This window comes from Tenrec ecaudatus, chromosome 2 (assembly GCF_050624435.1).
Source record: "Tenrec ecaudatus isolate mTenEca1 chromosome 2, mTenEca1.hap1, whole genome shotgun sequence".
NCBI classification, from domain to species: Eukaryota; Metazoa; Chordata; class Mammalia; order Afrosoricida; family Tenrecidae; genus Tenrec; species Tenrec ecaudatus.
Window position 1 is genome coordinate 194,384,340 of NC_134531.1, and position 14,639 is coordinate 194,398,978.

The following is a 14,639-nucleotide window of genomic DNA, read 5'->3' on the forward strand; positions in this document are numbered from 1 at the left end:
CTACTCTCTTCCTTTCCACAGAACCTTCCTCAGAGCCCCTTTCACATCTTTGTTCCTTAGGGTATAAATCATAGGATTGAGCATAGGGGTAATTATAGTGTAAAAAAGGGCAACAAACTTTCCTTCACTCTGAGAATAACTACTCGTGGGCTGAAGGTATGTGTACATAGCTGAGCCATAAAAAAGGGAAACCACTAGGAGGTGGGATCCACAAGTCCCAAAAGCCTTCCTGCGTCCAGCAATTGAGTTAACTTTCAGAACTGCCCTAGCAATGTGTATGTAGGAGGTTAGAATTAGTGTTGCAGGAACCACCAAGATGATGACTCTGGCCACAAACATCTTCAACTCTGTCCCTTGTGTGTCCTCACAAGCCAGCTTCAGAAGCACAGGCATCTCACAGAAGAAGTGGTCCAGCTGATGGAGGCCACAGAGAGGCATGGCCATCATGAGGCCTGTCTGAACCAGAGAGTTCATGAAGCCTCCTACCCAAGAGATGGCAGCCAGTGCCTGGCAAAGACGGGGATGCATAATGGTCATGTAGTGAAGGGGTCGACAGACAGCAGCATAGCGGTCAAAGGCCATCACTACCAGAAGCACAGACTCAGTGGATCCCAATGCGAGGGAGATGAAGAGCTGGGCCACACAACCTCTATAGGTGATAGTCCGATCAGGCCCATGAAGATTTTTCAGAAGCTGTGGCACAGTACTGGTGGTGTAGCAGAGATCCAGGAAGGAGAGGTGACACAGGAAAAAGTACATGGGTGTGTGCAACCGAATGTCCAGGCGGGAGAGGGCGATGATAGCGGAATTGCCAAAGAGAGTGAGGGAGTAGAAAATGGAAGTACAGACGAAAAGGACAAGTTCCAGTTGAGGCCAATCTGAGAAACCCACCAAAATGAAGCCTTCTCCAAAACTAGTGTTGAGCCTTCCCGTGGATCCTGGTGATGATAGATGTGCTTCTGATGAGGCTTTAAAAGAAAACCATAAACATGTAAATGCACAATGGAGAGAGTCTGATTCTTCTTTTTTTAAATCAGTGGCAAAAACCTTGTCTGAAATGTGTTCTGATCTGTGGGGGAAGCTAGAATGTGGAAGTGATGAAATAGGATATCTGGCTAAGGAAATTCCCAAGAAGATCTGAAAGGCGCCCCAGGTTTATCTGTGCTATTTCAGTGATGTACTAGAGGTCAGAGAGGGACATTAAAGGAATTGTGAAAAATGAAACCAAAACCAGAAGGTTTGGAAGTATTCTGTTGTACAAACCAGGGACATAGGTCCTAGAATTTTCACCAAGGATGTGCCATCTGTTCTTAAATAGATTAAGTCTACGGCTGATGGATCTAAGCCACTCCCACAATAGAACCCATCAGCTTCGACTGGAAGATGCAGGGAAGGTAGGAAAGAAAAGAACCTGACTGCATCTTGGAGTTCTATAGGTAGGAAATCTGCCCCAGGAAGCTCCATCTGTGGTCTTCCAAGGAAAGAAGAGGACCACTCCTGGAGCAGGGAAGATCAGCAGAGCAGCTGGAAGAAGCATCGTGAGCAAGGCCTTTCCGATTTCAAAGGGTGGGCAACAGCTTCCTCCATTTAAAAAAGCAGGGTCATTAACAAAATGCATCTGAAATGTAGGACCTCCATTAAGGTGTGGCAAGGCAAAAAGTCCCTGAGGATACAACACTGTGGGAACAAGAAATCCATGCTCAAGGGACAGGGGAATGGGGCCTACTAGGGCCAAGGGGTGTGGCCAAGTTATCTTCTGACCAAGTTATCTTCTAGTCAGATAACTAGGAAAATGGGGCCACCGAAGTCAAGGGAGCAGAGTTGCTATCCCAGTAGATCTGGACGTAGGAGCTGAACACCAGACCTCAGGTGGCTCCACCCAGCATCCCAAAGCTGTAACCAACACTCAGCGCCTGGAGAGGAGGGACATTACCTAGATGGTCTCAAAGAACAAAGGACTACTCTCAAGCTAAAGTCGATTGTTCTGCTAGGGGGTTGACGTGGTGGGTGCCCATTCCTTCTTTTCCTCTAAGTTCTCCTATTTGTAATGGAGATGTCTGCAGCATGCCGACCACTGCACTATGGAAGCAGAGAACTTGAATGCTACATTTCATCAGGTCACAAAAAAGAGGAGTTTCACCCCAGCATGAAATATGCCTAGAAACTCGGCTATAGTTGATTTAGGTGATTCAGAAGATGAAATCGTGGGCTTGAAGTTGATTTGATGAAGGACTTTGGGAATGATGGCATGCAATGAGTGTGTTGTACATGTGGCAAGACATGAATTTGGGGGACCTAACAGTGAAATGTTGTGGATTTAAATGTGTAACCCCAAAATATGTGCTGTAAATCCTAACCTCTCATAAGCATATTTGGGACTGGGTTGCCTTGTTTTGTTAATCAGGCAGGATTAGTGCACGGTGTGTTTTGAGTCTAACTCTTTGAGAATAAAAGAGATTAGACAGGCAAGTGAAGGAGGCAGAGTGGAGGGGAGAGAGATGTCGCGTGAAGATCCACAAGGAACAGAAGATGTAGAAACAAAGGGTCTCCCTCCTGAGCCAAGAAGGATAAAAAATCTTCCCCTGGAGCCCAAACCCTAAATATGCCCACTGAGTTGTGAGAAAATAAATTTCTGTTTGTTAAAGCCATTCACTGTGGTATTTCTGATACAGCAGCATTATATAGCTAAGACACTCCCCATAACTTTCACTTGTCCAACAACAGAAAATGGTAATGCTTCTTGTGAAGGAAATAGGCTTGCGTGGTGCAAACAATGAAGCACTCCACTACTAACTTAGGGGTCGAAGGTTCTAATCATACCAGAGTCATCCGGGAAGAAAGACCTACAAACCTACCTCTGAAAGGTCACAAGTTTTGAAAACTGCCCTAAAACACATGGGAGGCTCATAATTTGGAACTGATTCTACAGCAGTAGGTTTGGTCCGGTTCATGAAGGACGGAGACTTCTACATTATTTTGTAGTATTCACTTGCTGTTCGGTGTCATCAAGTCAGTTCCAATGCATAGCAACCCTATGACCACAGACTGAAACAATGCCCGGTCCTGTAGCGTCCTCAAAATTGTTCCTGTGTGTGAGCCCATTGTGGTCACCATTGTCGACATTTGGTGCCCCTGCTGGCATTTGAAACACCAGTGACATCGCTTTCAGCAGCACAGCAACACACAAGCCACCACAGTACGACACACTGATGGACTCGGGGACAGTATGCCCTAAACACTCCTAAATCAGGAACTGTATTATCCACTTTGTCCTGCTGAACTATTTCTAGGGAGATCGCTGAATCGGGATAATGCTCACTTGAACTCAATCTCTGTTGCCTGCATGTTATGCAGACCCCTTCATGTCTTGGACCCGGTATTTCCTTGTCCTAAAGTAGAGATCATGTATTTTGGCAAGGGTCAAATGTAAGGATATGAGAGCTGCTGGTAAAAATGTAAGGTGTCAAACTGTAGCATTTGGACGCTGTGCTGTTCTCTGTTGCTTGGTCTCGTAGGTAGCATGTTCTGCATATTGGGATTCATGAATAGTGAAGATGAACTCTCAACTGTGAGCTCTGGGAGCTCATAGCTCACCATTCCTGGAAACGCAGCTCAAGGCTAGCTGAGAATTGTCACAGGGATTGAGAAGAGTGGAGACTCATCAATTTTTATCACGGTGGAGGTTATTGTGGGAGGGATTATAAAAAATATCCTAAATATCATAATTCACCATGTAGCTAATACACTCCACTTCCTATAAACTCAGTAATCCACCTTAGTTGTTCCCTCCTCCCAGCCCAATCCTTTTGTATATTTCTCTCTGTCATATGTAACATTTCATTAAAATTCCTTTTACCTGCTTTTGTCCCTCTCTCATCTGTGCTCTCTTCAGTTGTAGAGAGTATATAAAAACTCACTGCCATGAGTCAATGCTGACTCAATCAACCCCTGTGAGTTCCTGAGATGGAAGCTGGTTATGGGAGTAGAGAGCCCAGTCTCTCTCCCGAGGACCTGCTGGTGCCTGACCACAGCCCAACTCGTAACCACTCTACCACCATGGGCTAGAGAATACACAGAATACCAAAGTAAATATTAACAGCTTACCTTAAGGACACAAAAGAGAACAATGTGGACTACAACTGCAACTTAGATTTTTACAAACAGCCCTCATATTGTTACATTTGGCCTTTCCCACAATGCAATCCTAAAAGTAAGGCGATATGTCATCTCTACTTTAGGACAAGGAAACACCTGGCACAAATATTAAGGTTTCTGGGTAAACTGATGGAACAAGCTGGTAACAACCAACCATACCCAACCAAACCCACTGACATTAGGTTGATTCCAACTTATAGAAACCCTATAGGAAAGTATAGAACTACCCCATAAGATTTTCCAGTCTATACATCTTCATGGAAGATGCCAGAGCTTTCTCCCACAGAACTGGTGGTGGGCTTGTACCACCAACATTGTGGTACACCCAAGCTCTTCTATTACTCTGCCTCCTTATGGTACATCCGAGGTACTAAATCAGTGATACTTTCTTCACAACATACAGTAAACGTTAAATAAATTTGAAATGAAGCTATCACTCTGCCTTGAAATTTTATAGAAATGTATTTACACTGAGAAAAATACAGTTGAATTAGTAATATAGTTTCACAAACTATACAAATTACTAATATACTTTAACAAATGATTCCTGTGTGCACATACGAACGTGAATAAAACATTACTCTCCTTTGTGATTAAAATTTCTTGGGGCCAACAGTGTGTCAGCAAGAAAAACAAATGAAAGAAATGATTATCTATAACTGGAGTATGTTCAATTAAAGTAGTTTTTGTCCTGTTTATTGTCATGGGAAATTTTGCAACAGATATTGGTAAAGGTTATATATCATGAGTAATTTAATTACTATTACTACACCCGAATAATCTTGAATTGGTTAATATTGTATTACATTATATCTATGTCTGCGTCTCATATCTCAAAATATATATTACAGACTATCATCATCAAAGACTCCATGTTGGATCAATAATTCCAGCAGAGTATTTGGAAGCCATTCTTGATACCCTTGTGAAAAATGTGGATAAAAATATAAATTAATTATTTTGGTTTCATGTAGTCTAAATAATTTCACTGAAGCTATTTTCTAAAAGGCCACCATAGTAAACTGCAACAGCCGTGGAATCACTACATCAGAGCCCCACAGATCTGCTCAGCTACTGACCAACTATGCCCCAGCACACCTTGGACCTGGTGTCAGGAAAATACACTCAGTGATCCTTAATTTATCTAGTTGTTTCATCACATTTCAACAGGAATTAAATGGCATGATGCCTTCTGTGAGCTCCATCAAGGATATATAATGCACATTTTGAATACTGATCTGTCTGCACGCAAGTATATATACTTTATATATCATTGGGTCTTCATCTTTCAGTGCAGTGCCATGAGAATAAAAGATTCTCAATAAATATCTGAGCTGGCTTTATGCCTGATACACATAAATGTTCTAGATGTTTTTGTAATGAAACCCTTGTTACATTTCTACATCTTTTAATCACCATAGTTAATTACCCTTCATTTTCCTCCATAATTATTTGTTTTGAATTGCATTTTCATAGATAAGTTTATTTAAAGGGCTGATTGTGCTAAATGTTTCAAAATCTTCACGTGTCATTCACCCTCCAGTCTGCTGATATATGGACATTGTCCTCACAGTTGTTTCTGGAAACATCCAGGAGACATTTTTCAGCTTCATCTTTGTCACTGCATTTTGCTTGTTGCCTCTTTCTACGTAAGCCTCCTTCTCCCCCTTCCTGGGTCTCTTCTACTTCACTGGCCATTCCCAGGGTCTCTTTAGCAGGCTCCCTCTCTCTGTGAAGCCCTCACATGTGTGCTTCCTCCTCTGGGTTTCAACCCAGATACCCCTTCTGTTCTCTGCTCTTCTGGAAAGTGTCCTCCACCCAAGTGCTTGAATCACAGGTCACCGTACTGAGAACCTCAAACGGAATCTCTGCACCCAACATCTGTCTTCTGAACTTCAAACGTTTTATAACCCATCTTCTTAGCCCAGGACACTTCAAACTCAGCACGTCTAAACTCATCATGTCAGCCCAACAGAACTGCTTCTCCCCTTATGTTTCCTCTCCAAGAAAAGTGTCATCACACTGCACAGTTCTCCACACCAGAAAATGGATCATCAGCCTCTGCCCCTCGTGTGCTTTCAGGTCACAGCTTTCATGTCATTTCCACTAAGGTAGTGATTTGAAACTGGGCAAATTTTTGTTTCTCAGAAGACATTTTGTCATGTGTGGAGTTATTTTTGGTTTATACAACTTCAGAGTATGAGGGGGTGCACCCAGCATCTAGAGAGCTGAACCCAAGAGTGGGGCTAAGCACAGTATGGTGCGTGGGCTATTATAGACACACACGTACCAATTAACTGGCCCAAAATAAGTATTCCTCTATTTCACCATACTACATCTTTCAGAGCGCAAAGCTGCGTCTATCTAATTCATGATTGTGCTCCAGTGCTCTGGCACCTTGGCACCATGGCACATGAAAGTGATAGGTAAGGAAGCCCCCGGTGCCTGCACTCGCCTGTACCAGCTCTTTACCCAGTCATGAGGAAGGCATGAAATCTGAGACCAATTTTGTTCTTATTCAGAAGTGGGGTATGGAGGTCGTCCTGTTTGGGGTCTGATGACTTTCACATGAAATCTGCTGTGTCAGGAAAAGTATCAGTATCCACAAACTTCTGAGCTGTTTTTCTATCCTGTCATCCTATTGACTTTCTTCTCTCTAACTAAGGCCTGCCCTCTTGTGATAGGACTTGCTTGGGAGATATGTCCTGCTTCTTAATCTCCAGCCATTGGCCAGGGTCCTGGTGAGAATGAGCTAATCTCCCAGGATCACATCACATCAGACCTGTCACCAGATAGGTGCCAATGGCGCCCTGTATTCAGCACAGCTTGCCACACTCTCCATTAATTGGCCCTTTACTGTCACTCATGACCAGTTGCTGCCGTTAGGATGGTTTTCCAATCCCTCACAGAGCTTTACTTTCTTCAGTCTTCCTGAGATATCCATTGCTAGGGTCTTCCTCATGTGATATATGTTTACCATAAAAAGAAATACTCATCTTAAATCCCTCCTGAACAGGAAACTCAGAAATTCCCTCAGAGCCCCTTCCAGTTTCCCACGGCTGTTGCAAGTTAGAGCTCACATGGACCCAAAGACGGGTCTCTTGTAAAGCCCACACAGTTACTAGTCCTCAACCTAGTGAGTTTGACCGTGAGACAAGTCCGTCCTCGGTCTCATCGTCTCAGAAGCTGAGCAGCGGGTGTCAGCATCTGAAGCGTCCCCCTGCGTGCAGCTGAATAGCCGTGAGGGGAGGGGTCTCCTTAGAGGAGCACAGAAGAAACTCCACCCAACGCCCATTCTCCACTGTTTGAAGGGAGCCCTCATGACATGAACCATGCTGAACTTCATATATCCCAGTAGACTCACCTGTCCATAATGTTTCACATGTTCCAAATCTATCAATCCAGGGAAAAAATGATATTATATCTGCCTAATTGTTTTTTCTCAATCCCCTCTCCAAATACTCACAAATGATCCCTCTACCCTTAAATAACAATACAGTGTCTTACTCTGCATTACTCACATATAATTTTCAGAGTATTCTGCAAGTTGTTGGCAGTAGACTGGAATAAACCCTTGAAAAATCCAGCCTCCAGGAAACAAAACCTGTATGGCATATGGAAATAGCTCACATGAGAAAGAGCTGTTTTCAAGATTGAAAATGAGGATTTTTGAAACCAAACACGATAGCTTTGTTGCTTATTTCAAGATCTTCCATATGCGAAAGCTGGTAAACTTGCTTTGTGCTCCTCCAAAGGCCTTAATTAGGAGCAGTTAATGTAACTTATAGAATAGATGGTAGCTCAATATAATGTAAACTTTAAAATAAAAATAAAAAGCAGTCTAAAAATGGACTGCCTGGAAATGTAGTGATATTCTCATGACTTGAAGACTTCTTCCCCACTCAAAGGCTGAAAGTTGAGCTTTCATTTATTTAAAAATATTCCAGTAGTAACTGGCATGTTGAATGAGATAGTTTAAAATATCTGATTCAATTTTGAACATTTTTATTTTTCTGAACTTAAATTTTTTTTAACTTTAGGCATAACCTCTATTCCCAATCCCCTTGGCACTCAGAAATCATTTTGATACTTGAACATTTAGGACTGATGATTTTCTGCATCACAAAGGTCAATGTCTGTGCTTATGTCTATGTCTGTTTGTTTCTGTTTTAAGGTATATCCATTTGTCTATGTATGATCTCTATTAATAATAAACTTCCTGAGATTATAAATTTCAATTAAAAAAATCTTTCAACATGTATAGTACTTCTACTTTCATACCAGTCCACTAATTTAATAAAATTGTGTGACTTCAATGGACTCACATTCAAATCAGAGAATTGAATCTTCTGCTTCTCTAAAGATTTATACTCTTGGAAACACACAGGGGCAGCGCCCTTCTATCCTGTCTACTATCTTCTACTCTCTCAATGGGAAGAGACTTGATGGATGGTTTCAGAGTCTGAGCAAAAGAGGAGATTCCACAGACTCCTTTCTGACCACCTTTATTGCAAGAGCATCGTCTTTACATTTGAATCTAATTTCACTTCCTCCATACAATGCCCCCTTATACAGACACCATCCTGACCCCAAGACTCCTTTTTAATTGTCCAACAATAATCCATCAGTTTCTGTTCTGAGACCGGAAAGTCACAGTTTGAATTCCGTCCAAGAGCTAAATTAACAGATTGTTTGATCTCTGATTCTATACCTAGAACATTTTCTCCAAATAGGATGGACTCTTCCTGTTGTATACTCCTCCAAGAAGTCTTCTTTGATTGATCTTCAGCAACTCTAATCATGCTTTTTAGTTGTTTATTTTGCATATTAAAGCCTTTAGTGTCCAGAATTTGAGTGTTAGAATGGATCTTAAAATTTACTTTAAGTCAATTCTTACACTTTAAATAATCAGAAAGTCCTATAATTGGTCAATGATTTCCCATGTTTATGCAGTTTGTCTGTCTGTGAAATCAAGGGAGTCCACTCAGTCTCTACTAAAAGTTCCAGAAAAGGAACTTACACACTTACCTCTCTCAAGCATACTGGCTTCAAAGGTAGTTGGAGATTGATTACGTCTAGAGAATCCCAAGAAGGCATGTTCTTGATCCTGACTTCATCCGTAGGGTGCAGGGGTATGGTCTGAACTTCTTTCTTGAAAACTCATGATTGCATATGGTTTCCTACCCCAGTAGGAGAGACTAATGAGACCCATAATCCACAAGGTGGGACCATTCTTCCCACTACACCCGCATGCACCTACCCTAGGCAACTCTCACCAGGACAGAGCTAGTCTATCATCAAACCACCTCTTGACCCAAGATAGGTTCTGCCCCAGGGGCATTCCCAATGCCTGCTTTAGAGCAGTAGAAGGAGAATTGTTTACCAAATGAGGCCTTGGAGACTTCTGGGCTCAGCATGGCAATTATAATGAACTGACGGGCACCCATTGATTCCCTCAATTCTCGCTCCTCCACTTCCTCACAACCCGGAACAAACTGAGCTACGCAGCACCCAATTAAAGTACGCCATTGCACTGGCTCATGCCACTCCCCACCTGGAATGTCCGCCCTTCTGACTCGATCCAAATCACACTCACCCTTCTCTCCTAACCCCCTGTCTCATTTGAAGTCTACCATATTCTCCACATATTTCCAATATCTTCCATCTCTGAACTCCTCATACATTTTCATTCATTTGTATCATTGATTCAATCATATAATTTATGTCCTTGATGACAATTTTGATGTATTATATTCTGTCTCTATCACAATCTTTACTATATTAATATTTTAAATTTCTTTATACTTTGTTTTAACCCGCAAAGAATGTTAAAATATTGCTTCATTATCAATTCAATAAAAATTATTCATTGATCTTTGATTTTTATTTCCCAGGAAAAATTCAATAATCAAAATATTTTTATTCATCTAAGGTATGACAATACAATGTAGCAACAATTTGCTAGAATATCTGCCATTTACTAGCTTTTGACTGGAATGCTTTCTTGACATGCGTCAGCCTCAGTTTCCTTATCAGGGGAGAAAAATACAACCTACCATGTAGCACAGCTTTGTGGACTAATGACACAGTCTATGTCAAATGTCTGGTATGTGGTAGACATTCATTCAGCAGGAGCTGGTATTACTGTAATACAAAGATTCTACTTCTCCAGAAAGAAAAGGTGGGCCATTCACAATCATTCCCTAATCTCACTGTCTGCTCCAGCTAATCACGAATGGATGTTCTTTCCATGTATGCTGCCAAGGAGTCCATTCTCACCAGGTAGCCCTATACTGTTGCCGGCAGACAATGAGTCCAAGATGCCTCTCACTCTTTTAGCCAAAGACAGAGACTAAGTTAATGTGAGAAATTCTAAGTTTATTCTGGAAACACTGACAGAAAGAAACAGTGGGGTTTCTACCTGCAAAGTGTTTCAAAAATCAAGCATGTTATATACCTTACTTACACTTTGTGACAGAGCAGGATTAAAAAAATTTATAGTGTTTTGGTGAGAATTTACATAGACTACTAGGATCCCATTAAAAATTTTCTATATGTGTTGTTCCATGACTTTGGCTATAATTTCCACATTATATCAATATTTTTAAAGTGGTTTCTTGATGTAGTATTCACAAATCATACACTTTTGTGGTTAAATTGCTTTTAAAATGGGCCGTATGTACATAATCACAATAAGCTCCAGTACTTATTCCCCTCCTGTTTTTCTTGTTTGCTCCACAAATCCCCACCCCTTCCTACCTTGCAAAAGCTCCCAACCCACATCCCCCCAAAGCATTGCATCAGGTAATATCTCTATGTATCTACTCCCTTTGTGTTTCACAAACTGGGAAACCCAGTAGGAACAATAAAAAAATGGCAAGAATAAAATAAGAATATACAAACACAAATAAAGAATACGAAAGAAAAGACCACCAGCAATATTTTAAAAGCCAGAGAAGAAATTATTGTTGTGAAACAATCAGGAAATACTTGAGTCTAGATCAAATTCAAGTTGGGTTAAGATGGAGGTAAACTGACTATTTTTGATCCACCATAATCAAGTTTATAATCATCTCTATCTGATAGTATAGCTGTCTGAGTGCCCTGCCGGTGGCTAGAAGGGAGCTGTTAGAGGCTTAGTCTAACTGGATACTTTACAAATGGATTTGGGGCTCTCACTGCCCCCGACAGGTGTTCTCAATTTAAACTTTTCCCTTCGTCACATTTTAATTTTGTTATTGGCATCTTCGGATCACACAGGATGGTGTGCTTCCTCCATGTGGACTTTGTTGATTCCTCACTTAGATGGCTGCTTGCTTGAGTACAAGCCTTTAAGACCCCAGACACTCTTCCAGTTGACAGCGGGGAATCATCTGCTTCTTCACCACCCTTTGCTATAGCACCCTTATCTTCAGGTAACAGGAAGAGTTAGCAGGGTTTTACAACGTCACAGGAGGAGGTTAGCAGGCTTTCACAATGATTATGGATGCAACGGATACTCTAAGAAGGCAGGTTTGCAATCACCATTAGGAGGTTTTCTATACCCACATTTCTGCAGGGGACACTCAGGGATGTTTGCCCCGACGCTGCATGTGCCCTTGTTTATCTCAATTGGGGGGTCCTTCTGTGTCTGGCCTTACTAGACTGGTACCCCTGAGGCCTCTGAATGAGGACGCTTTGTGTCTGGCTACTTATTACTATTATTTTTTAATCGTTTTATTGGGGGCTTTTAAAGCTCTTATCACAAGCCACACATACATCCCTTGGGTCAAGCACATCTGTACCTCTGTTCTGGCACTTATTTTAATGGCCTTGCTAATCTCCTTCCTCAGTCAGAAAATCCCCACTGGTTAAGCTATAGGGAATTTTTACTGCACGGGAAGAGGTTATTTTATTTTGTATTTTTAACAAACTGAATCTTAAACTATGTTACATTTCTAGTATGTTTGCATATAGCAGACTAACTCTTTCACCCCTTCTATCAATACACCAGAGAAGAACTACTTTTGTGGGTTTCTCATGTGGGTTCAAGTCAATGAAGACCACTGCAATGGTCGATTCAAATGATGGGAAGTCTTTATTTTCAATCAGACTAGCCTGGACTGCAGGGAGGATATTTAAAGGAACTGTCCACCATACTGCAGTGCCCTTCTTCACTGGCCAAGTCTCTTTACTCAGGGAGGGCAGAATACAGAAAGCAGAAGAAAAAAACAAGTTAAAATTCATATATCACTAAGTAAGAGGTATTGACAGAAATAAAACAAAATTATATTTAGGTAAACCTTCAGGCACTTTATTTTTATGATCCTACTCCTGTCTGCAGCTTGTCTTCTTGGTGAGCAGAAATAAACACAACTGTCCCAGGGAGAAAGACTTACTGCTTCTCTTTATAAGGAGAGAGGAGTAGTTTAAATAAGAATTGCCCTCAGGGCACTTACAGACCTGCATTCCCTTGTGACTCTAAAAACAGTTTACTCTGGCCAAGCAGAGGGGGATGCATGCATTCTGAGCAAAGTGTTTTTGTGACAGTTGTGCTGAAATGGGGTGACATGAGCTTGTCTATTTCACTAACACTGTAAATCTTTAAAGTTGTAGAAAGCCTCATCTTTCTCCTGCTGGTGGTTTCAAACTGTTGACCTGTAGTTAGCAGAAAAATGTGTAACCCACTAACCCAACAGGGCTCCTTTCTATGCCCATCAACAGTTACAGTCTAAGTGAGGAGACAACCAAGCCCATGTGGAAGAAGCGCACCAGCTTGTACGATCCAAAGATGACAATTTAAAAATCCAAATATGGCAAAGGGAAATGTATTCGAGCTAAAATGATGAATACCCAAGTTGTAGAAGGTTGTGAAGGACAATGGGAGCCCAAAACCCACCTGCCGAACATCTGGTCAGACTGAGCCACTGACACATCCGCTCTAGCCACAGGCGAGAGTCTCCAACAGCCTTGCTGGCAGACAGAGAGCATTGTAATCTTGAATATGCTGAACTAGACTGTGGTAGTCACTTGGGTGGAGTCTAGGCTGTCAATCTGGAGATAGCCAATGAGACTTCTGTGGGCATAGCCTTCTCCTGAGCATTCTGGGAAATCTGGTACTCCCTCCTTGGAGGCGGAAGACACCTTTTCTCTCTGCGACTCCCAGGAAGACATTGCAGAAGACAAGCCACATGGTTGCAACCCGATCTCGGAAGCTGGAGACGTCACAGAGAGACCCCTGCCAGCGCTGAGATGTTTCCAATGACACTGGATCCAAAGACTTTCTACCCTCTGGCCTGTGATCTTCTGCATTTGGCATCATTGAATGTGTTCCGTGTGTCTGAAGAGGACTTTACAGATTGGTATCGGACATATGGGCTAATATCGACCTTATGGACTTGATCTGGACTGGGCTGGGATGTTTCCTCAATGTTCAATTGCTCTTGTATATAAATCTCTTTCTTATACATATATGTGTGTCTGTGGATTTGTTTCTATAGTCTACCCAGACTAACACATAGATGCTTGGCCAGATGACCTCCCTATAGACCTCGCTTGAGTTGGTTCTGTGTGCAAGTGTCTCTTTCTCATGTGTTTCACGACAGAAATTTCTTCCCTGGTTTTTGGAATGTTGATTAGGGTCTTTTCTACCTTACTCCGTACTTGCATTTTGGTCTCTGTATTATTGTTCTATTATTCTTGCCACCTTATTACTAATTTGGTTTTTACTGTTTCTGTTGGGTTTCCCAGGTTGTGACCCACAGGGGGAGTGGATGCATAGTGATAATAATTGATACAGGGTTGATAGAGGATGCAGGGGTGGGAGTGGGTGATAGGGAGGGTAGGGGCATTTCAGAAGTGGGAAATGCAGATGGGGAGGGAGGGAGTACTAGAACTGATTTTTAAAAGCGATTTAACCATAGGTTGGGGGAATGTTCTATAATTGATACGATAATGATTGTGCATTTTTCCTTGATATGAGAGAATTTTGACCTACTGAAATGTATGCTATTTAAATTATGTGCCAATAAAACTGTTAAAAAGAAAACAAAGCTAAAAAAGAAATCCAGAGAGTCACTATGAGTCAGCATTGACTCAATGGCAGGGAGTCTTTCCCTTAGTAGAATGTTTTCAGGGCATATCCATGCTGTAATATGTATCAGAACTTTATTTCTTTTTATGGCTGGAAAATATTCCAGTGAAAGTATGTGCCACATTTTGTTCATCCATCCGCCTGTTAATGGACATTTAGACTATTTGTACCTTTCGACTATTGTGAATGATACTGCTCTGAAGACCTGATTGGAAGTTTTTATGCATATACCCTGTTCTTTGTTAATCATAATAAAAAATTAATAAAAATACACATTTTTTCTAAATCATATTGGGGTCTCGTATAGCTCTTATCACAATCCATACATCCATCCATTGTGTCCAGCACATGAAAAAATAAGAGGCTAAATTTAACTACATTTCTCCAGGGGCTATCACCATCACCCCACATG

The 14,639-nt window shown here is 41.6% G+C and overlaps 1 protein-coding gene across 1 annotated transcript in view; it reads right to left on the reverse strand.

The window, feature by feature from the left end:
- Nucleotides 1-14,639, reverse strand: part of LOC142440265 (olfactory receptor 2Y1B-like) — a 22,725-nt gene continuing 8,086 nt past the window's right edge. The window contains exon 3 of the mRNA XM_075542749.1: nt 1-968. Within this exon, the coding sequence (XP_075398864.1) occupies nt 1-968 (968 nt within the window). The remainder of the gene's footprint in view (nt 969-14,639) is intronic.